This window comes from Ammodytes marinus, assembly GCF_949987685.1.
Source record: "Ammodytes marinus genome assembly, chromosome: 14".
Taxonomy (NCBI): domain Eukaryota; kingdom Metazoa; phylum Chordata; class Actinopteri; order Uranoscopiformes; family Ammodytidae; genus Ammodytes; species Ammodytes marinus.
The window spans coordinates 22,258,852-22,284,773 of NC_137218.1; the positions used below are offsets into that span (position 1 = coordinate 22,258,852).

General features: G+C 41.8%; 1 protein-coding gene across 4 annotated transcripts in view; it reads left to right on the top strand.

Moving 5' to 3' along the window:
• Window positions 1-25,922, top strand: part of abr (ABR activator of RhoGEF and GTPase) — a 139,595-nt gene that overhangs the window by 67,918 nt on the left and 45,755 nt on the right. For all 4 annotated transcript variants that reach the window (XM_080040779.1, XM_080040775.1, XM_080040776.1 and 1 more), the window contains 11 exons: window positions 824-922; window positions 2,748-2,933; window positions 7,376-7,483; window positions 9,001-9,061; window positions 14,766-14,818; window positions 15,530-15,670; window positions 16,748-16,869; window positions 19,666-19,834; window positions 22,313-22,432; window positions 23,610-23,685; window positions 23,861-23,965. In XM_080040779.1, coding sequence (XP_079896905.1) covers window positions 824-922; window positions 2,748-2,933; window positions 7,376-7,483; window positions 9,001-9,061; window positions 14,766-14,818; window positions 15,530-15,670; window positions 16,748-16,869; window positions 19,666-19,834; window positions 22,313-22,432; window positions 23,610-23,685; window positions 23,861-23,965 — 1,240 coding nt within the window. The remainder of the gene's footprint in view (window positions 1-823; window positions 923-2,747; window positions 2,934-7,375; window positions 7,484-9,000; window positions 9,062-14,765; window positions 14,819-15,529; window positions 15,671-16,747; window positions 16,870-19,665; window positions 19,835-22,312; window positions 22,433-23,609; window positions 23,686-23,860; window positions 23,966-25,922) is intronic.

Consider the following 25,922-nt stretch of genomic DNA (forward strand, 5'->3'; position numbering starts at 1 on the left):
TCCCATACCAAGAAAGTGCTGCATTTCTTCTGTGAATTTTTTTTAGGCCATTTTTCTGCAATACGAATTGAACACTTTTTTTCTTGGGCCTTCAATGTTTGTTATTGGTGGGCGTATGTGCTGTCAACTTTGTGGTCTTGGCTGTCACAAGGGAGGTGGCATCAATCTGTAAAACCACTTACATGACACGATGTAGATCCTAAATTACAGCCTTTGCAATTTGCTAATCTTATTGTTTCGAGTTGAGACGTCCAGCCATAATAAGTATTAAAACATTTAGATTAAAACAAGTGTTGTCCTCAGTACAGGGATGAAAGCACCAGTGCATCTTGTTTTTCTCTCTCCGTGTTTCTCATACATGATTAGGGTGGTGACTGGCATTGAAGTCAAAATATAACAACTGCCCAGAAACTCTTAAGAGTTGGACTTCCCACAGAGGAAGCAAGCCATTGAGATGTTTTTAGATAAGCAAAGACTCCCAATGAACAGCTGCTGCTTATTCCTACACACTTTTGGTGTGTTAGTGTTAGTGTGTGTGTGTGTGTTAGTGTGTGTGTTAGTGTTAGTGTGTGTGTGTGTGTGTGTGTGTGTGTGCGCGCGTGTGCGTGTTCATCTCATGTTTACCTGATGTGGTAACTGCAGAGGCTGTATGCAGGAAATTAGCTTGAGTTATTGTACTGTAATGTGGCATTGGCTAAAACTCCTGGATCATCCTAGATACAAATACTTAACCAAATGATGCTGTTTGTGTGTGTGTATGTGTTGTAAATGTATAACTACATGTATGATGCTCTATTAAAGTCTGTTCTGTTTTATCTTGCAGGGAGACGTAGAGAAAGGACTGGAGATGAAGAAACTTGTGCTGTCCGGTTTCTTGGCCAGCGAGGAGATCTACATTAACCAGCTGGAGGCCTTGCTACTGGTGAGACACACACACACACACACACACACACACACACACACACACACACACACACACACACACACACACACACACACACACACACACACACACACACACACACACACACACACACACACACACACACACACACACACACACACACACACACACACACACACACACACACACACAGACACACACACACACACACACACACACACACACACACACACACACACACACACTACAAAAAGCCATTGTTTTGCACTGGACCATGTGTGTAAATAACACAGCTGAAGTGAAGATAATTTCACTATATGGTGAATGTTCATGTTGTAGCATGCACGGTGCAGGCCTGTGTGAACTGTCTTTAGCTCCACGAGTGGTTAATAGTCATTCCGTAAACAAGACCACAGTGTAGCAGTTTCTTGACACTCCTGACTGAAAATGCTTCCTCATGCTAAGCCCCTACCACGTCATATCCTGCCACACGCTGCACTTTGGCCGACATGTAGTCAGTCTGACATCTAGTGCAACGTTAAGCTACCCAGTAAAAATGGTTCAGTCACACAACCGATATAGCACAAAACCTCCAACAAAAGAGTGATGTAATAGTGGGCAGAAATCTGGTCTGTCTCTCATATCCGTCTCTTTCAACCAACCAGTGATGACACAAACAGTCATTATACAATTTGACCAAAAAAAATAGTTTGTTTCCATTATTTATTTTTACTACAATTAAAGCGAGCCATGACTTGAAGGAAAAAAGCTGTATTGAGCTGAGGATTAGCCATTTCTTTTCAACATTCAGCCCGCACTTCCCCCAGCATGGCCTGGGACCAAACACACTTGCTCATACAGGCAACGTATTATTGGCTGCTATTCCACAATTGATTTCTTTTAAAAAAAAGTAAAATTTCTACTCACACTCTGTAGCCTGGCTCACATGCTGTGTTTGTGCAGCCGCCATAATCACTTCCTGTTACGTAAGCAATAACATGGTGACCAGTCTGCAGATTCATTCATCTGCGTTAACCCTAGACTGTAAATAGTGTTTCCATATTTTGTGATACCTGACGAGGGCTTTTCAGCTTCTTGCGTTGCCATGATCAACAGTATATATATATATATACACACACTGCCCTGAGGGGGTGGAGTGTGCGTCTGCAGCCATTGTCTGTGCTTTTCAAAAATGAGCCAGCCGCTATTATAAGCCTTCATACAACCCCTGCAATCAGTGGGAGGCTGACTCATCAGAGCAGCCTGCAGAGACCTTCTGCTTCCATGACGTGAACGCCTTTTATGTTTTTCTCACTGTAATTCAGCCCCCTGGCACGTCCACTCCACACAATATCTATGATTAAATTGAGTGTGGGTGTGCAGTCCTACTGACTGACTGACTGACTGACTGACTGACTGACTGGTCTGACGCTGCACAGCAGAGAAGACAGTCAGCCAATGGCAGAGCAGAGAGAGGCTAAGATTACATGCTTATCACTGGGTGCACATAGCAAGATCAGGCACGGCCCCAATTAGGTCAGTGATTGGCCGTAGATGTTCAAATCCTGCACTTAAATTAGACCTTATGCCATAGTTTAATGCAGCAACTGTTATTCATACAACTTGGGATTTAGTTTTGGTGCGATACCTCTGGTTTGTAGATGACACTGTAGATGGTGCTGACAGTATTGTTGTAATAACTCTGAATTCCTCTTGGGGGGCGACAGTCGTTACGCACTATAGCTTTAACCTTCTGAAGAGGATATGTTCTAAGTGTTTGTCCTTCCTAGCCTCATCATTAGCTGAGGTTTGTCCCTGATGCCTGTCCCTTCTCTGTCTCCAGCCCATGCGTCCTCTGAAAGCCACAGCCACCTCCTCTCAGCCCGTCCTGACCATCCAGCAGGTGGAGACCATCTTCTACAAGATCCAGGACATCTTTGAGATCCACAAGGAGTTCTACGACGCCCTCCTGCCCAACATCCAGCAGTGGGACCAGAATGTCACCGTGGGACACTTGTTCCAGAAGCTGGTGAGTGGGATGTGGGCTGTTGGGTTCAGGGTTGGGCTATATGGTCAAAATCTTCCATCGGGGTACAAGTCATTTTAAATCGTGATAACAATATACAGTATATCACATGACTAAAGACTTAAAATAACCATACTTTTTGTGGAACTTGAATTTCCATACAAACGATAAAACAGGTGCCAAAATACAAGGATGTAAAATATCTGGGTTCAGACAGTCAGTGCAATATAAAAATAACAGCATGATGCAAATAAGTATTTTAGACTATATCTAAAGCATTATACCGCCCAACTTAATTGTGGTTCTTTAGCCCCACACCCCTTCCATCAATTGCAGAGACGATGTAAATGAGTGTTAATAGAAGACTTTTCAGACTCTCTCTTTTTGCACTCGTGAATCGCGGATAAATTAGACTGTGTGTGTCCATAAATGGGTGTGTGTGCCCCTAATGGTCTGAGTGCATTTGCTGAAATGTTGCAGCCTCCCGCTCTATCATGCAGCCTTATTTGCGCTGGATTAAGTTGCTTAAACAGGCGCTCTCAGTGCATAATGTAACTACATCCCTGTTATGTGTGTGGATGTGTCTCTGTGTGTGTCGAATTAGCAAGGCTCCAGGCCCCAGCTAGTCTCCAAGTGAGTTAGTCATCCTCCTGTGTCGGATCATTACAAATACATTGTCAGATTTGCAGGGGATAATGTAATTTGAACTGTGCTTCTCATCACAAAACATGTTTATATGCAGTGTGTGTGTGTCTTAAGAAATGTTAGATCCTTATTACATTTCTATGGAAAAGTGTAGAGAGGCTGATGCAACATACTGCAATATCAGACTGGACTTTTGGTAGGAAAAATAAATGCACTTACAAAAGGTTATTTAAAAGGTCATTCCCATTTAGGGTGTAACATCCGTCGCCAGTATAAATGACTAACTTTAATTTGAACATTTCGATTCAGTATGATTTAATAAATAAATCCTGTCTCGTCTGGTCCTGTGAGCTCATTCCGAGTATGTCCCACTGCTGGCAGGTAGCAACTACGTATTGTGGTTTATAATTAATATAACGCCTCTTCTACCTGAGTTTCACAACAGTGTGTGGTAAAGTATGACATTTCAGAATATGGCAGAAGATGGAGAACGAAAAAGGTTTTTAAAAATTGGGCTCAAGTAATTAACATGAATTATTTTCATAGTGATCAAATTCTCCTTTTTTGCCATTCTGCTGCTCAAAGAGTTAATACCTTGACTTTTACGGCCTCACTTTGTGATGGGATTTTTACAAGATAATTGTTAATACAGTACTCTCTTTATTATCATTCAATACATACAATACATATCTTGTACTGTAGCTATCTTACATTACAGTTGATAACCTGATAGCCTCCTTTTTAGTTGTGGCTACTTTTTTTAACGACATGGTGCAGCTGTAGTATCAAACAATCGTAATGTAGGTATTGTATAAAGGAAATGGCAACTTGCCTTGGAACACTGATATGAGAATTGTATATAAAGCTTTATAAATATCCCTTTACATTGTAAGGACAATAACCACACAAATGTGAGTAACATAACACACATGACAGGTCTTAGGAGGCGTAATTCATTCTTGCTAATGAGCTGTGAGTTGATCAGATGTCCCATTACGAGACATCCTGGAACATTTTGCCAAGTCGTGAGCACACTGTTGTTTTATGGCTAGTGCACGAGAGTTAGTGTCATGCCACCTCAGACAAATCAACTGATTAGAAGTAAGCCCTTGGCATTTATTCTAGTGTTTCAAAAAGAGAAGTTACTGGATGAAGTTATGAAATATTACTGTCTCTACTGGCCTGTGATTCCATATCTGTCTCTGTTCGGTGGCAGCTTTGATTTAGAAGTAGTGTACTCTTATGTGATAATGATTGATTTCAAAAGAGTGGCCTTGGCTGTGATGTCATTGTCAACTGACAGTTTGTGACCATGTATATTTCACATTGTTTGTTATGATAAGCTGGAAAGTAATGCTACATCGACATGCATCTGTTCTGTTCATTTACACCCCAGTGATCCTACATATTATAACTCAAAGATGTATAAACTTTAGGGTGCTTTTACCCGAGAGGTATAGACTTCCTAAACAACCCAGTAATGTATTTAAAGGAAGATTAAATGAATATTTATTTAAAGAAGAGATAATATTGAAATCTGTTAGCAACTGATGTAAGCTACATTAGCTTAATTTTAGTAGCTAACCCATAGAGATATAACCATTTTAGTAGTCTAAGCACTTCCTCTGGTGCCCCCCTCTTCTTCTTGGACCCCCCGGAGTCTCACCACCAAGTGACACCTATTAGTGTAGTCATCAGCTCCCATCTGTGCTGCGTGTGTGTATGTGCGTATTACATGAACAAGTGGTGTGGTGGCTAACAGCTAAACGTTTAGTCAGAGTGGCAGTGTGTGGGTTGCAGATGGCAATGTAATTAGCTGCTCTGCTCCCCCACTGTTCCTTGTCAGCAGCCACAGAGGAGGAGCACTGGAGCAACACAGAGAGGGCACACAGGAGAAAACACAGCCACAGTTCTGACTTTTCTCACCTTTTTTCAGACCAAAAAAAAAGGGGGGCTCAGCTGCATCCTGTGAATGCCAGGACCGTTCAAATGATCCCCTGGAGGCATTGAGTGGGATGGGTCTTATTCTTGCTGCTATCAAGGCTCTCAAAAGCTTAAAGGCTAATAAAAACACTTTTGAACACTTTTCTGAAGAGACTGTAATTGTAACTGTAATTCATGTATTATGTTACAGTAAGTGGATTACGGCTTCCCCTATGATAACATTTTTAGTCATGCTAGCGTCCAACAGTCCGCTCTTCTGTCTAGTTATGTGATGATTGTATTTCATTCTGGGTCAAAATCCTGTCAGAATGTTGCGTGGTGTTTACTACAGTCCATATTGGGTCAGGGTTATCTCACTTTGACATTTTGATGTATTTATAAATCATGCTGCGGCCACTCAGAGATGCTATTCGTGGCACCACTCAAGAGTGAGTATGTGGGTAGATCTCCCTGGGTTGGTGATGTGCCCTGCAGTCATCAGTCACATGAAACATGCACGACTGACTGGATGTTTGAGTGTTAAAGATCAAGGGGAACAATATATTTCGGCAACAGGAGGAACTATTGTTTGACCCATTGAAGACTGTTGCATATTGCTGCACACTACAGGGGTTTCACTCTGCAAGTCGCTTAGCTGTAATAAAGCATTTTGGTAATACCGATAAATTGCTCATTTTCTAATTTGCATCATGCTGCAGCTGCCTTAACACTTGATTATCTTGGAACCCCAAATGTACAGAAACGACTGGTAATTGCCTGATAAAATAGAGAGTTTTTAAAGTTTCATTCAAATTGAATACTTATACACACCATACTTTAGCATTCAAATATGATTGTAATATATATGACATTATTGCTGGATTAATAGTGGTAATATTGTAAACGAGCCATCCTAAGACTTTTGTCTTGGTCTTGACAGTAACACCAGTTTGTCAGATGTCATGTCTGTTTAAGTCTTTATTTGGCTAAGAGTGTGCTAAGATGACTGTATCGCAAAATAACGGTTCACCTTTTGTTTTATTCTTTTATTGATCTATAACATCATCTTTTAAGGGTCATATGAGGCCGGATGATTCCCTCATGTCTCGTTTTATTGAGCCCAACTCTCCACTTCACCCTCGGAGGGGAAGTGAAAGGAGAGGAAATGAAAAAATAGGAGGAAGAAGGGGCTTTAAGGACAAAAGTAACAAGTAATTCTATTCAGATGTATCCAATCTCATTGCTTCAATAGAGTGCAGTGGGCTCTTCAGCCTAGCCATTCAAGCTTAGCTTTGGCAGGATGCATATTCATGCACTGCTAGTCTGCTGCTTGGGCTACAGTGCATACAGTACAGTGGAGAGAGAGGCTGTTGATGAAAGGGACAAGGAAAGAGAAAGTGAGGAGGACTTTCCCAGAGCTTCCAGTGGAGTGGCATCATGGGAATATGATCAGCCTGTGTGCGTTGACTATATGTGTGAGGGTGTATGTGTAGGGGATAGTTTGCCTATAGAGCAAAAGAAGGACTGCAGCACTCTTTTCAACCCTCCTCTTCAGGTGAAATTCTAATGGGAATAGGAATGAATTCATCTCCCAGAGCTGTATATGAATTAGAATATAATGGTGTGTGACAATACAGACATATGGAAGTGATATTTGAAGGTGAATGCAAGGTCTGCTTATTCACTCCACTGTAACTATGTGCCGTATTGTAACACTACTGTATTACTGTACTGTCTAGTAAACCAGTTGCTTCGATGGTCTCAAATGTCCTTTAAACAATTCAGATCGAATCAGGGGGTTGTCTCGCACACTACTTTGTTTCTCCTGTACTTAAAATGTATTATATTTCTCTCCCTTTTCCACATTGCCCATGCAGGCCAGCCAGTTGGGAGTGTACAAGGCCTTTGTGGACAACTACAAGGTGGCGCTAGAGACGGCGGAGAAATGCAGCCAGGCCAACAGCCAGTTCCAGAAGATATCTGAGGTGAGTTTGTTGTCCCCCAAAGAAGAACATCCTAAAAATCTAAATGTATACGAAACTTTTTTTTTTATGATTACCCTAACAGTCATTTGCTGAAACGCTTGGCAGAATGGCATTCCTGCACTGTGCTTTACATTTCCCGCCACTGGGTTTGATTTCAAAGGGAATTTGAATTGCTCTCTAAGACACAAACACTTGCTGCTTTACAATACAGAACCATCCTCCACCAATGACTATGATTCAGGTTTACTCCCATGACATCCTTGTCAAGCGAGCTAATTAAAAAGATTAAACCAATCTATTGTTTAGTGTCAAAGTGTCTTAAACCATCGCGTTAACCCTACAATAAAGGAGAGAACAAAGGCACGTGGACGACAGAGGGGAAGCCTGGCCATTCGAAACATCCTCTTTTGGGACAGGAAGCAACAGTGTTTATGGGAAATGTGGTCTTACTTTGAGGAACACTGAAACACAATTGGCAGACATATTGATGTTGAAATATTGTACACTACACCTAGCACATGTATGCAATGTCATTCACAACAGAAGGATTGCAGGTCTACTGTACATCAACTAATAGCTGCAGCAAGCTGGATATATAAAGTATTATGAGTTGATGTGGAGGATGGGTGTGGTGGGGTGCTAAAAATCTTCCTGATTGCTTTGAAGGTGTCATAGATGTTAATTAACAAACAACGTGATGCCTGATAACCCTGATAATGCCCAGGCCCTTGCTTCCATGATGGTTTTGTACAACTGTAATTTGCACAAAGGATAGTCTGGTTTCATCCATTTGTAAATGTACTGTACCTTGAACAAAAAAATGTATTGGTGACACTTTACATTAGTTTATCTGTTTGTTAATGCTAAGTTAGAATGAACTAACAGTTAGTAACTGCTTAGTTCATGCCATTGATAAGTATTAACCATTATGCTAGTTAATGACCAACCAATCATCAACTAACCGTTTATTACTAAGCATTAACATTTATTTAGTTAACTACACATTAACTAACCGTTAATAGCATTAATGTTAATACAAATCTATTAGATTAATGGCAATTATAATTTCTATCCTTTCTGACAGTACCCTTCATTTCCTGTTATGGAGCTGTTACCACCCTCTGTTCAGCTGGCAGGACATTTAATTAGGGTTGTTTAACTTTCACAAACCACTAGCAGGAAGAGTAACATTAATGTCAATAGATTACACTGCTGATGTCCAAGGGTTTTAATCGAAACCTTAATCCAAACTATGTACGGTGTATTATACATAGATCATATTCAGAGGAGTGTTTCTTGTTGTAAATAAAATGAACCATGAGGTAAACATGTGAAGGTTGAATGGTCCAGCCTCTTCTCCCTCAACTGTCTGTCTGCTGCAGCGACCCTATACCTCTTCATTAGTTCTATAAGCCTCAGCCAAGCCATTAGAGAGGTTGGTGTGTGTGTGCTTACAAGAGTGTGGTTTGGTGTGTTTATAATTAATACAATTGATCATTCCACTCCGTTTCTTTCAGAACCTCAAAGTAAAAGGACCTAAAGACTCCAAAGATTGTGCCACATCTGTCTCGATGGAGGGTAAGTGTGTGTGTGTGTGTGTGTGTGTGTGTGTGTGTGTGTGTGTGTGTGTGTGTGTGTGTGTCTGTGTGTGTGTCTGTCTGTGTCTGTGTGTTCGTTCTTATCTTTGTGTGTCTACTGTATTTGTGAGCGTGTATGTACATCCGTCCGTCAAGGCGAGCTTGCTGCTTTAAGACTCCGGTCCTGCCCCCGTCTACTTGTGTATGCATGCAGTGGCGGGCTTTGGGAGGCAAACTGCTGTATGTGTGAGCACCCTCTTTCTCTCTACTATCACACACATACACACACACTTGAGCTCTCTCTTTCCCTCTCTCCATCTCTCTCTCTCTCTCACTCTCTCTCACTCTCTCTCTCTCTCTCTCTCTCTCTCACACTCTCTCTCTCTCTCTCTCTCTCTCTCTCTCTCTCTCTCTGTCTGTCTGTGCCTGAGAAAGAAGGCAGTGAGCAGGAGAAGAGCGAGAGGAGAGCAGAGGAGATGAGGGATATGGAGGTGCTTGTGGTCCTCAGAGTGTGCTGTAACTGCACATACGGTAACGACTGCATGCTTTGCTGCCGCCGCTTGATGATGTCAACTTGGACTTCATTTGAATTATTTTCTTTTTTCTTTAATTCTATCTCCGAGCAAGGATGTCAGTGCTGTACATTTTACAGTCTATTGGGTAGTTTACTTGTGCTGTAAAGTTGGGACAGTTATTGATAAGTTCTTGAATTGGGGATATGATTTGCCTTGGTTAATATCGACAGCTTCATGAACTGATGCCCATGCTGTACAGACCCGTATCTGTCTGAAAATTCAGACCTTGAATGGATTTAGTCTTTTCCTTCCGGTAATTTTCTGTAGCCCACATAGCGAGGTGGCAAAATGAATTTCTTTGGAAGCATTGAAGCTTTTTGCGTGGTTACCTATCTGGCATATGCAGCTCACCGGGACTGACAGACTGTAATTGCTATGCTTACATCTTTAAACCTACAGAATGTACAGAGGAGGACAGCAGCTTTTTATATTGTGTGTGTGTGTGTGTGTTTGTTTGAAAGCAGGGCACGATTAGTCTGTTAAAGGGCTGCTGGCCCCAGACTGCTCCTCCATAGAGAATACTTATCACTAGTGGACAACTCATGTTGTTGGGACGTACCTTTCTTTTGGGGACAAAATGGAAGACCCCTTAACTTTAAAACATTTTAGGTTGAAGACTTGCTTTAAGGTAAAGATAGACTTAGGTTAAGGTTACGGTTAGGATTAGGCAAGGTGTGTGTGTGTGTGTGTGTGTGTGTGTGTGTGTGTGTGTGTGTGTGTGTGTGTGTGTGTGTGTGTGTGTGTGTGTGTGTGTGTGTGTGTGTGTGTGTGTGTGTGTGTGTGTGTGTGTGTGTGTGTGTGTGTGTGTGTGTGTGTGTGTGTGTGTGTGTGTGTGTGTGTGTGTGACTGTGTCTGTGTCTGTGTCTGTGTCTGTGTCTGTGTCTGTGTCTGTGTCTGTGTCTGTGTCTGTGTGTGTGTGAGTGGCAAGAGTGAGTGAGTGAGAGTGAGTGTAAAGCAAACATTATGAGCAAATGGTGTGCTTTTTGTCAGGCCTGAGAGGGGATGTGTTGAGTATATGTGTGTCAGTCTTCAGCAGCATGGACCTGTGAACTAAAGTGCCTCTTAATGTATGCATCGTGTATGAGGAATGAACCCAAACATGCAGGCTGTTATAATCACGTTTGTTTCTCACATTTTATCGCTGAGACAACAATATATTATGCTAAACCTCTGATCTGATTTGTTTGCTGTACCATAGGTCACTATGGTAGTTAAGTAGCAAGTTTCATATTCCCCTCAAAAAAATCTGTTTGTCAGCACCCAGGGCAAGTTTCTTTGATTACTGTTTGTACTGCGGTTCCTTAATTACCTGGCAAAGGTAGGCGAGTGCTTTCTCTAGCAAGACTCTTCTTCTCCATCCTTTTTTTCTCCACTAGGCTTTCTTCCTCCCTTTCTTCCTACCTACCTTACTTTCTTCCATGTACTCATCCATCCTTTCATCCTTATTGCCTAATATGTCATTTAACTGGACCCAAATGAACTGTTGTGTGCCTTTTCCGGTTTTTGTTGTTGTACCAATTAATGATAGTGCTAAGTCAATTTGCCAGACTTGTTTACTTAAAGTGAAGCCCACTTTTTTTATCTGCCTACCGCCTCCTAATGAATGGCCACAAATAGCAACACAAGTACTATATCAAAACGTGCTTCTGACATCCTGTTTAACATGCAAATGAGGACTCTAGCTCCGCGCTGCTTCCGTTTTTTTAAATATTCCATAATTTGTATATTCCCTCTCTCTATCTGTCACTCTTTCTTTTTTATTTACCCTCTCCCATCACTCCCTTTCTGTTCTTCTTGTCCTCTCTGTCATAGCTTCATGCCTTCCACGGGTAGCTGGATGTCCCTGCCAAAAGCAGAGGGCTGAGAGCTGTAGAACTGTGTGTGTGTGTGTGTGTGTGTGTGTGTGTGTGTGTGTGTGTGTGTGTGTGTGTGTGTGTGTGTGTGTGTGTGTGTGTGTGTGTGTGTGTGTGTGTGTGTGTGTGTGTGTGTGTGTGTGTGTGTGTGTGTGTGTGTGTGTGTGTGTGTGTGTGTGTGTGTGTGTTGCCTGTTCAAAGACTTCTCCCACATGGCCGATCCCCTCGTTAGCATAGCTGAACTGTGTGTCCGTCAGCCAAGTAGCAAAGGCGACCTTGAGAGCAGGACCAATCAGAGGCACCTCGCTGTGACAGGTCATCGACTCCCAATAATCTGCAGCTCTCTGATTCTCTCTCTGTCTCTCTCTCTCTCTCTGTATCTTTTCATCCTCCCTCGCCCTCACTCTTGAGTCAACTTTGAGCTGCACCTCTTTTCCAGACTCTATAATTCTATTCTTGATTGTCAAACACACACAAATAGAACACTCAATAAACGTATTGCCAATGTTAAATGATCAAGCATTTACCCGTCCATTAGTACTGCAGAAACATCCTGACGTCTTTGATCGTGTTCAGGTCACATAAAGTAACCTGATTGTTCATATCTCTCTGGTGACCTTGCCCAGACTGACATATCTGAACAAAGTTTATCAAGTTATTTTTGGTTGAAGGTGGAATCCAATCCTGGAGAATGCTTGTTGTCCTTCGTTTGTAAATATCTCCTCACGATCAGCTACCTGTCCGTACTGTGTGTTTTGAAAAATCCAGTGTTCATACACGGCCTAGGCTCTGTAAACGTGCATCTTGCTAGCTTTGTTGACATACCTTTTGTTGACATACCAGTTTACAGAGCCTATAGAGCCTGTGTATTCGCACCATTTCTTTTCATCCCACACATAGTACGGACAGGTAGCAGATAGTGAGGAGATATTTAATGATTTTGACAAAAAGTTTGACAGGGACTGGGTAGTGGTTAGAGCCCCACAAAACTTGCATTTTAACCTTATGTGACCTTAGCTGTCTTGAGGTACCTGTACTTGAGGTGAATACAAAACACACACACACACACACACACACACACACACACACACACACACACACACACACACACACACACACACACTCTTAATTAGAAGCGTTCACAGCCGTTGCAGTCAGCGCAGGTCCTCTAGTTAATCCTCCCTGAGCTGGCAGTATTGGCTCAGTGAACCAGGACCGTTGACGGAGGCCGCAGTCTTAATGACCAGAGGGCGGAGAAGCCTCAAAGAGCATCAGCAAGGCACTCTAGTACATTCTCTTTGGTCTGATATAGTTCTGTGTGTGTATGTGTATTTCAGCATATGAACGTATGAAGTTTCATATAACGCTCCCTCTCAGCCGACCAGAATATTTCCCCGTAGGCGTTCTGCTCTCTGTCTTTCATTTCTTTGAGTTGAAGGAGGAGGTGAGTAGTAGAAAGTAGAATGAACACTTGAAGGTGAGAATAGTACAGAGGGATAGAGACAACATGTCCATGCTACTGTACAGTCTAAATGGTTTGAACTGATAAGTGTTAACATTGGAGGGGACGTGTAAGCTCAGTTTCTCTGTGGGAGTGCAGCGCTGTGTGTCTGGGACGGCCTGCCTCGCATACAGAAAGCACATCACCCCTCTTGTGTTTCACTCGGCTAGCTTTTTAACTCCCTTCAATCTAAAAAATCACAAGCTTTGAGTCTTTCACATGAATACAAGTGGATAAGAGCTTGATCACAGAGTGGAACGTTGTCAGCCGGCTTTCAGATTTGAATGCCTTTCGTGGATCTGTTTGCATACCCTCATGGATGGATGGATAGATAGATAGATAGATAGATAGATAGATAGATAGATAGATAGATAGATAGATAGATAGATAGATAGATAGATAGATAGATAGATAGATAGATAGATAGATACTTTATTCTCCCGAGGAGAAGTTCAAGCTTAGCCTTTTGAGTACATGTACCACCGTATTGTCTTTTGTTTTTTTTAAAGTTTTTTCTATTATTTTTTTTACTAATCTTCATGTAGACGTAACGCTTTGGGACAATTTTGGCATTTCACTACATAACACCTGGAACATACAGTAAATCTGACGGAGGAAAACAACTCAGAATAGAAGTCCTCTCCCTCCACCTCCCTCGCCCGTCTTCTTTCTCTTTTTATACATCTATACGTGTGTTTGCATCTTTTTCCTCCCTCCCCTAGGGATCCATACGTCTGCCAACTTCCCTGATCTCCCCTGTATATCTCTCCATCCTGTCTTTCTATCTTTGCCTCTGTCTGTCCTATCCGTGGGAGTTTATCTCGCCTAGAGCTGTCCTGTGTATGTCAGACCTGCTGCTGTTAACTTCACACCACTTCAGCATTGAGGAGCCGTCCCACGGGGGGGAAACCAGCCAAGTGTGGTAGTGGTGCAGGCTTTAACCATGATTTGATAGACAGGAACTTTGGTGTTTGGGACACACAAAGACGTGTGCATGTCTTTTTATACATACACATGCTTCCTGTGTATACTTTTCATTAATTTGTGCTGTTTCTGTTGCGTCTGCTGCTATAGAGTGACTTTCTTAAAGCCCAGTGTCCAGGCAGGCAGGCTGTATAGTTTACCCAGTAGCAGCCTAAATACGCAGCGGAAGCAAACAGTTTCAAAACCAATAGGAGGCTGCAGCGTCAACCCTGGAGATGTACTGCATGTTAATCAGCCTGCCTATAGACTTTAGTGTTGGTGTGTAGGTGTGTGTGTTGATGTAGGTGTTTGTATTTGTGTGTGTGTGTTTGTCCCTTCTTTCATTGTGCAGCAAGAAACTGCGACATTACGCCATATTCAATCTGAAGAACAACAATCATACAATCAGATTTTTTTTTTCTAAATGACAATAATATGATCCTTTGTCGATCCCAGCATGAAAACTGTCTTTTTTTGCTCACTCTCCTTCACAGGGAGGTCAAAGGTCATGGTCAGCTGCCTAAAGACACTCAAGCAGTGTAGAGGCTTGTCATTAAGTTGAATGTTGTAAACCCGGGAATCATGTAATCAGTCAAGCTATAGTTTCCGTGTTTAACTCAGCAGGAGCTAAGGGGGTGTGTTTGTCCTTGTTCGGGCAGTGGAGCTATGACCTTGTGTGTGTGTGTGTGTGTGTGTGTGTGTGTGTGTGTGCGTGTGTGTGTGTGTATGTGTGAGTGTGTTTATGTGTGTCTGCGTGTATTGACTTGTGTATAAGTGGCACAGACCCAGAGCTCTCCTCTTGTCTCCCAACAGCTCTCCTGTACAAGCCGATTGACCGTGTTACCAGAAGCACCCTGGTCCTTCATGTGAGTACACAGAGTGCACTTACACACCTTTAAAGGATTCCCCAAAAATAACAACAACAAAAAAGAAGCAGGACACAGATTCTGTTGATTCCATTGTGTTGGTGTAGAGACACACTGTATATCTCAGCATGTAGCTGGTCCAGAGGTAAAAGGTAATATTAAGGTGGAAACTGCCAGTCAAGCAAGCAGAGAAGCCTTGATGTGTCTAGTTTAGGTTTGAGGAGTGTATTTCAGGACTGAATTTGCATAAAGCTGTCAGCACAACAAGATGCCCAGTGCATCTAAGGATTAGTGAGTGCGTTTCTACACGTTCATTCATGCAGGTTAAGAGGCAGTGAAAATTGGTGGTTCGTTGTTTGAATATAGATGGCTTCTCAAGCCTCTGTTGTCAGAGCTGTCCTGTTCACCACTCTGCCACAGCGATGAGAGCAGCTTCAATCAAAACAAGGAAATGAGACTTTCAGAGATTACTCGAGTATCCAATAAGATTGCTTTGTATGTGCCTTCCAATTATGTTTTGTAAAATTGTAAACGGACCCCTTGCTTATGCTCGGATGGACCTTGGTTAGAAGTTGAGAACAGATTTATAAGGATATAAGTAATACAATTATTATTACACAAAGAGTTATTTCTTAGCTCTCACTGTACAGGGACGTTTTCTGCATCACAGGTAACACATAACACATCATCCTGTCTGTGCCCTTGTTTTAGGATTTGCTGAAACACACTCCTAAGGACCACCCAGACTTCCCCCTGCTGCAGGATGCTCTGAGGATATCTCAGAACTTCCTCTCCTCCATCAACGAGGAGATCGACCCACGCAGGACCGCTGTCACCACGCCCAAAGGAGAGGTGTGTGGCATTGTTTATTACCTACGGCTAGCTTAATACAACTTAGTTCATTATGATCACTAGAATATTTAGTAGAATAATGTATGGATACTAGTCTTTAAAAGTTAGCTGCTGTTTGATTAAAGGTGGAGTCAGCGAGTTAATACACAGCCTTGGCTCTGTAAACTTCAGAGCCCGTCGTAGCTAGCAACATGCCTGTTTACAGAGTCAAGGTTGTGTATTAACACAGGGAACACACAGTATGGGCAGGTAGGAGATCATGAGGAGATATTCACAGTTTGACAAAGTGATTTGTACAACAAGCATTCTCCAGTGAGCGAGTGATATTACACTTTGTATGTACAAGTGTAATATCTTCATTACCTGTCATTTAATTATTTTAACATGTGTTTTGTGTATAGAGTATATTTAAGGCGTCCACATAAAACCCTTTCAAAATTTTAATTCAGGCTTATTTGTAGGACACACACAATTTCTCAGATTTCACACATCTCCTTCTGGAGCCACAAAAGGCCTCATACAACAGTCATCACAAATGCAGCAGTATTTCACCAGACCTGGAAACAGACGTCATTGTGTAAAATTAGAGGAGTTCCCCTTTGAGGTCTCAACAAACGTGTTAAATGCATTTCCTTCCTCCTAACACACTTGTAGAGATGCATTTTGAATACTGTCAATCATGCAATGTTAACATCCATGTTCTTCTTTAATGCCCCTGTTGACGTATCTTACATAATGTACACACAATACAAACAAAATGGAGAACTGTGAGTAAAAACACTGCTCCATTGTGCCACCACTGGACGAAAACTACACGGCTATGTTTGATTACCCAAAAAAGTCATACCGTAACTAATATAACACACCTTTGTAAAGTGATAAAAGAGCTGATTTGATCCATGTAGTGATTCTAGCTGAAATACAATGTAGTTTGACCCATGTTGTGGCAGAGTTTATCCAAATGATGTATGTGGTATTGCATCATTTGCCCGGTGACACGTGACATCAGGTGTTCTCTCTCTCTCTCTCTCTCTCTCTCTCTCTCTCTCTCTCTCTCTCTCTCTCTCTCTCTCTCAGGCCCGTCAGCTGGTGAAGGATGGCTTCCTGGTGGAAGTGTCAGAAAGCTCCAGGAAGCTACGGCACGTCTTCCTCTTCACCGATCTGCTGCTCTGTGCCAAGATGAAGAAGACAGCCGTGGGGTGAGTGCACCTTACAGTCAATTCAGTGTTTGGGGGGTCGTCTGACAAACTGTCTGCGGCCCCTATTCAAGACACGGTACACTTTGAAGACAGTGAAGCATGGTGGCACAGACATCATGTTATGGGGATGTTTCTCATACTATGGTGTCGGGTCTATTTATCGCATACCATGCATCATGGATCAGTTTGGTATACTAGAAGAGGTCATGTTGTCTTATGCTGAAGAGGAAATGCCCTTGAAATGGGTGTTCCAACAAGTCAACGACCCCAAACACACCAGTAAGAGAACAAGATCCAGACTTGGTTCCAGACCAACAAGATTATCGTTATGGAGTGGCCAGCCCAATCCCTGGACTTTAATCCAATAGAAAACCTATGTGGTGACATCAAAAATGCTGTTTTTGAGGCAAAACCAAGAAATTCAGAGGAATTGTGGAATGAATTCCAATCGTCCTGGGCTGAAACACCTGTTCACAGGTGCCATAAGTTGGTCGGCTCCCTGCAACACAGATGTGAAGCAGTTCTCAGAAACAGAGGTTATACAACTAAATATTAGTTCAGTGATTCATAGGAAAGCTAAATCTTCATGCATTTTTCAGTTGATACAGTAAATGTTTGAGTTGTAAAGAAAAATGCAGACATTGCTATTTTTTTAACAGTCTAATATTTCTTTTTCTTCACTTTCTGTAAAGATGAAGAAACATTTGACAAAGGTTTCTTCATATTTGGATTTGGAATTGAATGTGCAATGTCCCCAATGCATTTGCGTGTGTGGAAATAAAAGCTATTATTAGGATTTTGATCTTTACTACATTTAAACACACTGCTATTATTTTGAACACAACTGAATGTACCCATTACTATGTGTACATTTAGATTATACTGCTTAATACTATTTTATTGTTACACTGTATGTTTATCTCTCTTTGTCATTCATTTCCCCATCCACATCAGACAATGACACAGAAAGAATAACACCTTACACGAATCCTGTCTTTTCGTTTTGAAGACCCACTTACAAAGAGAAACACTAGCGGCCATTTGCCTCTGGTATATTGGAGAGTGCAGTGAAGATGTATGGTGAAGGATGAGGGTGTTATTAAGAAAAAATGTGTGAGCACAAGCTGAGGGTTGCGTGCTAACAGGAAGCAATCTGTGCCAGCATTGGTGTGACACGCCACATTTAAACGTTTGACACACGTCCGCGCATCAAGTGTCACATTGATGGGATTGCCTGTCGCCCGCCTCGTCAGCACGCCGGCTGCTGTTAGCCTGATTGGATCTTATTTTGGGTTGACATTCAGTCTGTGTCATTTGCAGCCGCCCTTCACAGGGAGGAACACATATGGTTGCCATGACCACCAGTCCTGTAAATCACTTTTACTATTATGGTCTGGAATTTTATGTCAGCTTGCCGCCTTCAGGCTACACAAACCCTGACACACACACACACACACACACACACACACACACACACACACACACACACACACACACACACACACACACACACACACACACACACACACACACACACACACACACACACACACACACACACATAAACTCAATCACCTTGGGTTAAGTCACTGAGGACCCTTACGTCCAGTATGGGATGATTATCTCACATCAATCATATTTTCACTTAGTTATATTGACAATGACTGCCACACTTCCTGAATACATATTTCCTAATATTCTCCATGAATATTCCACCATTGCAATCGTTGCTAAACTGGATTGGATATGATGATGCATTTGTATTCTACATTGCGGTGTATCTAACTGAGCCCCACCTTTTTATATTAGTAATATAAGAACTTTTGTGCAGTATCTGCAAGGGTGTGTTTAAGTGTGACAGGATCTGCTTTAGCAGTCCTAGGACTGTGCCAGAAAGAAAATGAATGGTCTGTATAGCATATAGATTTCCCAAAAGACCGCAGGGCAATGCATTGAGACACAAAAGGGTTGGATAATGGAGGGAGGGGGAGAGACAAGAGATCACAGGCTCTAGGATGGCTTCCGGGGATGTTAAAATGAATGCAGTAGGATGATAAAGAAAAGGATAGCTCATCTTTTTCCATGCTGCTGACGTCAGCGAATAAGCTTTGAATGGAAGTACGCATTGATATAAAAGGGAATTCTGTGTAGGTTGAATGTATGACATAAATTCCTCTTAGTCCCACCATTGGATATGCTGTAGTTTCATTAAAATTAGCTGACTGTAATAATTTTTCCTTCAATCCAGAAATTAACTCAAGATAATTCACAGACAGTGCATTGTGTGATTTTACATCTGTGTTCCTCTAATTAGTACGATCCAGAAAAATCTATCCTGTGCATTGCGATCAGGAAAAAAATCCATCTTAAACTAAAATTCTTATTGAAGCCTCTTGAAATAAATGAAGTTGAAAATGATGCCTTAATTATGGATCTCCTATCGAGCTGCTCACATTAGACATTTTGATGAAGGTGTCAGGACTGGTAATGAGTTGACCCAGGAGCACCCAGGAATGCTAATGAACGTCTCATTAGGGGGAAAATTCAGAATCAATCCTCTCAGCCCTGGAGGAAGTTGCACTGTGCTGAACCTGCATGCATCACTTTCATTCATACATCTTTGCTGTTAAGTGAATATACTGAACATTTATTACAGATAGCTGATTTTGTGACCCCTAAAAAAAAGAAGCAGGGTTTAATTATATTACAGTATGACCAATTGTTTTTCATACTCTCCTATTAAATCCCTGTCTTCCTGCATTCTTCCATCCTTTCCCCCTCTCTGTCCATATGCAGTCGCCATCAGCAGTATGAGTGTAAGTGGTACATCCCTCTGGCTGACCTGACCTTCCAGACCCTGGATGACTCTGACTCCTGCCACACTGTGCAGGTGCTGCCCGAGCACGAGATCGAGGAGATGAAGATCAAGATCTCAGTCTTAAAGAGTGAGATACAGAAAGAGAAGGTAAGCCTCATGGTTTTGACTTGGATGTGAAGCCAATTCCAATGTTTTTCCTGTGGCTTTGTAATATAGTGCAGCCAACTAGACAGGGGACTGACAACTAACTGAAAGAAGCAAGTGCAGGGTTTGGAACTCGGAAATCTATAAATAAATATAATATTATGTAGAATTTATAATTATATTCACAGTTTTTTTGTGGAAGTATCTCCCCGGTCACATTGTACAGAGAGCGGATTAGTCCTTTTATCTTTTCTTTCATACGGCATGTCAAGAGACATGATTCAAGTTTCTCACAGGGGTCTCAGAGGGCGGACTATTTTAAGACTATAGATAAGCAGTAATTATCTTTAAAAAGAAAAGAAGAAGCTGCTTATCAAGCCAGGTGTATACCAGTTATTGTAGGTTAGACTAGGTAGATAACAATGTAGTATCTTCAGGGGAGAATGTAGGAGTTAAAGGCAATTTCAATGCTGCCATTTTACATTCATATTCGTGTAAAATTATACAAAACATATATTTTAATAGCGTCTACGACTGACACAGTGTTCATTGAGAGACAAGAAGAGGAATTTTGGGATACTTTTTGTTTTATGATAAGTTGAGAGTATAATAGAAGCATGTGAAACAGTCTGTGCCAAAGTACACGTGATAAGGAGAAGTGAGTCATTTTGATCTCAGTCCCAGAAACCTCTCCTAAGAGTCTTCCAGGATGCCTTAAAAGTAATCTTTAGCCGAGTTCTTATTGTCATTGAAACACATAACAGTGACTCAGAAGGGGGAAGTGTAACCTTGATAGCAATCTATTCTGCGGCCTTCCAGGGAAGACTCTTAATAGGTCAGTGATTTCTTACTGGAAGCACTTCACCTTCCTTTTTAACTTGGTACTTGTCACACACACACACACCTTAGTTTGTCTGACACAGGGTCAAGATAAGGTGCTTAAAAAAGATCATTATTCAAGATGGTTTAAGTCCCAGGCTTCTCTAAACAATGCAATATAGAAGAAGAACATGTTTAACAGAAACACACAAGTGAAGAGAGCAACACCTGAGACACAAATAAACATCAAAATAGTGCAGTGAAAAGTAAAATTCCCCTCTTATCTTCAATTTGTTACTACACATTCTGCTGCTTAACACTTAGTAACAGGTTAGAAGAATGATGCCTTTTGAGCCTTCCAACAGTTACAAGTGTGCACATTAATACACCCCCGCACCGCACACTTCAGGAGCAGAGAGAGTTCCTGTTATTCACTCTCACAGTGTTAAACTCACCCACCCGGGGCAAACAGCGCAGTGACCACGGCTGGTATTTAGAGTGAGAGAAGGCCAGAGAGCAGTGGTGGTAGATTTTTGGCCGATTGTATCCAAGCTCTGACTCATGGTTTCCTGCTAAAGGCTGGGGGTGTGTGTGTGTGTGTGTGTGTGTGTGTGTGTGTGTGTGTGTGTGTGTGTGTGTGTGTGTGTGTGTGTGTGTGTGTGTGTGTGTGTGTGTGTGTGTGTGTGTGTGTGTGTGTGTGTGTGTGTGTGTGTGTGTGTGTGTGTGTGTGTGTGTGTGTGTGTGTGTGTGTGTGTGTTTTTCTAAAATGATAACAAGAAGCCGAGATCCTTGAATTATATGTATCGAGACTCTCACAGCATGACGCTCACTTCAAGTGACTAATCCACAGTCTTTTTGGGAAAATCTAAAAAGGTTTTGGAAGCAGGTGCCGTGCTGATAAGAATAGTAACGACACAGTAGTCGTAAAACTTTCAGTTCCAAATTTTAATAGACCATTGTAAAATGTTGGTTAACTATACACTATATTAATTCCGACATACCATGTTGATCTCAGGATATAGTGTGTTCATTTAACTACTCTGTTGTGTCAAAGGTGGAGTCAGCGATTCTGGAGAACACTTTTTGTCAAAACCACTATTTGTCTAAATCAGGGAATATCTCCTCAAGATCCACTACCTGTCCGTACAGTGTGTGCACTTAAAAAGAATCCAGTGTTCATACACAGCCTAGGCTCTGTAAACAGGTATCTTAACTAAAGGCATCCTCTGGAATAGCTGACTCCACCTCTTAAGTTTGATTTTATTTCAGTACGTTTGATACCACCCAACAAAGCAAAGGTGTGGTTGCATAAACATTTGATGCACAATCACAATTCAGTCGCTCCGGTGGCGTAGTGGATAGAGCGTGTACCATATTGGCTCCGGCTTTCGTTGCAGTGGTCGCGGGTTCAAATCCGACCCGTGGACCTTTACTGCAGGTCATCCCCCCCCCCTCTCTCTGTCTCCCCGTTTCAACTCTGTACTATCCAATACAGCTTGAAAATGACAAAAAATTATCTTAAAAAAAAAAAAAAAAACATGCATACAGATGTTGACGAAACCAACCAGCAATGTAGTATTTTACCTGATGAATGTTTCTCTCTATGTATCAGCACTGAATGTTATTCTATCTGTCTATTTGTCTGTGTGTGTCTGTGTGTAGAAAGCACCGAAGGGTCAGAGTCGCGTTGACCGTCTGAGGAAGAAGATGAACGAGCAGGAGTCCTGGCTGCTCCTGCACTCTCCCACCATCCCCTTCCGCATCAGCAACAAACACGGAAAGGTGATCCATTTATAGGCCTTTCACACCGCCGCAAAATCGGAGCTAGTTCTGGGCTTGTTCGGAGTTAGAGCCAGTGTTTTGGTTTCACACCGCCAGAGAGCCTGCTCCGGGCCGTAAAAACCGGGGGAACTCATACCCCAGGATTGAGCAGGGTTTGATAAGAACTGCTTGCGCGAACGGTTGGGGGAGGGATTATCCTGACCAACCAGAGCAACTCAAACCTCATGCCCGCCATATTTAAAAACACCGCTACTACGAGACGTAAACATAACATAATTACCGAACGTAGCGATCAAATTGACCGGCGAGAATACGCTGTATGTGTCCTGTTTGCTTAAGAAAGCAAAGCGAGAGCCAACAAGTGTAAAAATAAGACGTATTCGCCGCTGTTGTTGTGCTTAAAGCTAGCGGTAGCTTTAGCGTTAGCCACAAGAGCAGCGGCGTCGGGTGACGTATACACACGTTTACAGTGACGTCATCACGTTGCTCTCTTGCCGGCTCCATGGCTGTCTCCGGTCGATGTGAAACCAACCGGTTCATAACTGGGATAAGGCTGTAACCAGTTTTGAACTGACCCCAACACCAGCCTGGAACTGACTCTTGGTTCATTTTGGTGTGAAAGGCCTATTAGTCCCACCCTGTCACACTGCACCAGTGTACCTGCAGTGCTCAATTCTCACCACTAGATGGAGACACATATCTATGTTAGATTAGTTTAAGAATCGAGATGGTGTTATTGGTCATATGCACAACAATTCCGGCAGCGGTAGTGGTAAAGATATTCTTGAGTCTGTTGCTCCCTTCAACAATGAAACATAAAAGGAGAAAACGTATGAGAGAAACACCAGTGAAGAGAGCAACTTGAGACCTAAATAAACAAAAGAAAATGGTGCAGGCACAATCCAATAAAAATTATTTAAATTAAGTGTAGAGATAAGTTATACCATATTAAGTAGAATGCGAAATCAATAGAACACTATGAAAAAATAAAAACTTTCATACAATAGAATACTGTACATGGATGGAATAGAATAACCTGAAATAATACATATGTATACGTGATATGTACAGATTTGAAATTTAGATGATGAGTTCTGAGTTGTTAACATTATTATTATTGTGTAGATCCGGTGTACTTGGTGTGTTTAACAGTGTTTTTTTCTCTGTGTGTACGCAGAGCTACTTGTTCCTCATCTCCTCCGACTATGAGCGGTCAGAGTGGAAGGAAAGCATCCAGAAACTACAGAAGAAAGGTAACACTGGCCCTTTAATATAATTGTTCTATTGACTTCTATTCATTCTATTTACGTCCTTAGGAAAAAAAAACTGTGTGCTTGTTTTTACAACCACTTTTTACACACTTGCACCACAGAAAAGTACAAGTCTGACCATACATCTGTGTGGTTGCTGTATTTCTCTTGTTCTTAGACCTCCAGGCGTGTGTATTAAGTTCTGTGGAGCTCCAGGTCCTCACCAGCTCCTGTTTCAAACTGCGAACTGTCCACAACATTCCTGTCACCAGCAACAAAGATGGTAAGAAACCCCCCCCCCCCCCCTACACACACACACACAATATCGTCTTTTATTCTTATGGTTGATTCTCTGGCTGTTTGTCTTGCTTTCCCCTTTTTTTTCCCCAACCACAAACACACATAGTTGCATTTCTCCTTCCCTCTCCTTTCTGCTTTGAGTCTAAATTTACACACAACAGCATCTTTTACTCTTTCCCAGCATTAAAGAAAAGCCACATAATGAGAGAGGGGGGCCTTTGCAGGAGAGAATCTGGGTTACAATATGTTTCTCATCTAGCTCGTAGCATAGTCAATGCCACGCAGTGTGTTGGCGCTTGGCCCTGCGTTCAGCCCTCGGCTTTCCCTATATGTTTGTTTTTGCTCCAAATCTCCTACGTTGCGCCACTTCCAGGCTGGTGGTGGTGGTGACATTAAAGCCATCTGGTCGACCATACTCTGTTCTCCCCTCCAATAGCAGGAGAGGGTCTCTACTTTCACGTGGCCACACAGTACACACACACACACACACACGCATAACCCCAGGGCTGACGCAGACGTTTCAAGACACTGAAAGGCACACACTGTCTAAATCTTTTCTCTCATCATACAGAAAAAAAAAAAGAATCCATGTTGTTTTCTTCTAATACAATGGCAGCTCTGTGCAAGCGAGCCATTATTTTGACATCCGATACCTTTTAAAGCGATCTTGGGGGATTCTTCGAGATCTTCAAGAGAAACAAGCAGTCAGGGCTGGAATGCTCTCTGCACTGAGTTTTTTCAGATGTCAGTTTCCAGTGATAGTCATTTTTTTATTTGAGGGAAATTTCCTCTGTGCCCGTGCCATTTTCACAATTCCTCTTTTTATTATTCAAAAGGAACTACAAACGTAAAACACATCACTGTTAATTGTGTGTAAGCTTCTGTATACATTTCCAATATACTATGTACATACAGTATGTTTAACATTATAAAAAAAAATTAAGAGAAGAAACAATCAACAGTTTCGCCTGACAAGCTGGGTGTCTGGCATGACTGTGAACAATTTAGAACCATTTAACACACTTTCGACATATTTTTTCAACAAAAAGAAATAGCATGCATATGAAATACGATTAGCAGACCAGAAAATCAATAAGAACGATCTCAGATCAAATCCAGCATTCATGCTATAGGGCACGATAGACAAATATACCTTAATGATGATATTGGATATTTAGCCTCTATATAATGAGTGGAAACAAAAGACGGTACATTTACTACACAATTTAACTCTATTCTTATATATACTGTATGCTTTAATAATGTTAGGTTTTTTGGTTTAATAGTTTGCATTCTTTTCTAAAAGATTCCGTGAGCTGGTATATGGAGGAAGGTCACATTTTTCCAACAAATCCCTTAGAATAATATTTCAGTCATGATGTGAGGTTGAACATTAGAATCGGCCAGTGTCTTTGCAGAGCAACTCACTCACACAGCTGACTTAATTAAAATGCTCACCTTCCTGCTATGGCAGGTAGAACAGGTCTGTCATTCAGCCTCAGTTTGTTCGTATTTTCCTTATATTAAAACTCCTCTGTGTTAAAACAGAACTGGGGCCCCACCACATAAACAGATACACACACCGACACACACTCACCGCAGTGACATGTGATGGAAATGGAGCCCAGCTGCTGAAGGAATGTTTCTCATATTTAGGAGGATATGTAATATGGCACGGAGACCCTAAAATACTCCCCCTTTTATTTGTCTCCTTTGATTGGATTTATACCAATTTCACACATTAGTAAGTGGAATTCCACAGCTTTTTGTTCAAGTTAGATTCTAATTAAAAGGAAAAAGATTAAATTTTTTCTTCAAACGTATGAGGTAGGCCACCTCGAAGCTAAACCTTTGAACCCTCTCCCTGTGAAACTCCCCTGTCGCTTGCATACAACACATATACAGTCATATGTAACCCACAGGGGGAGGCTGACTGCTCT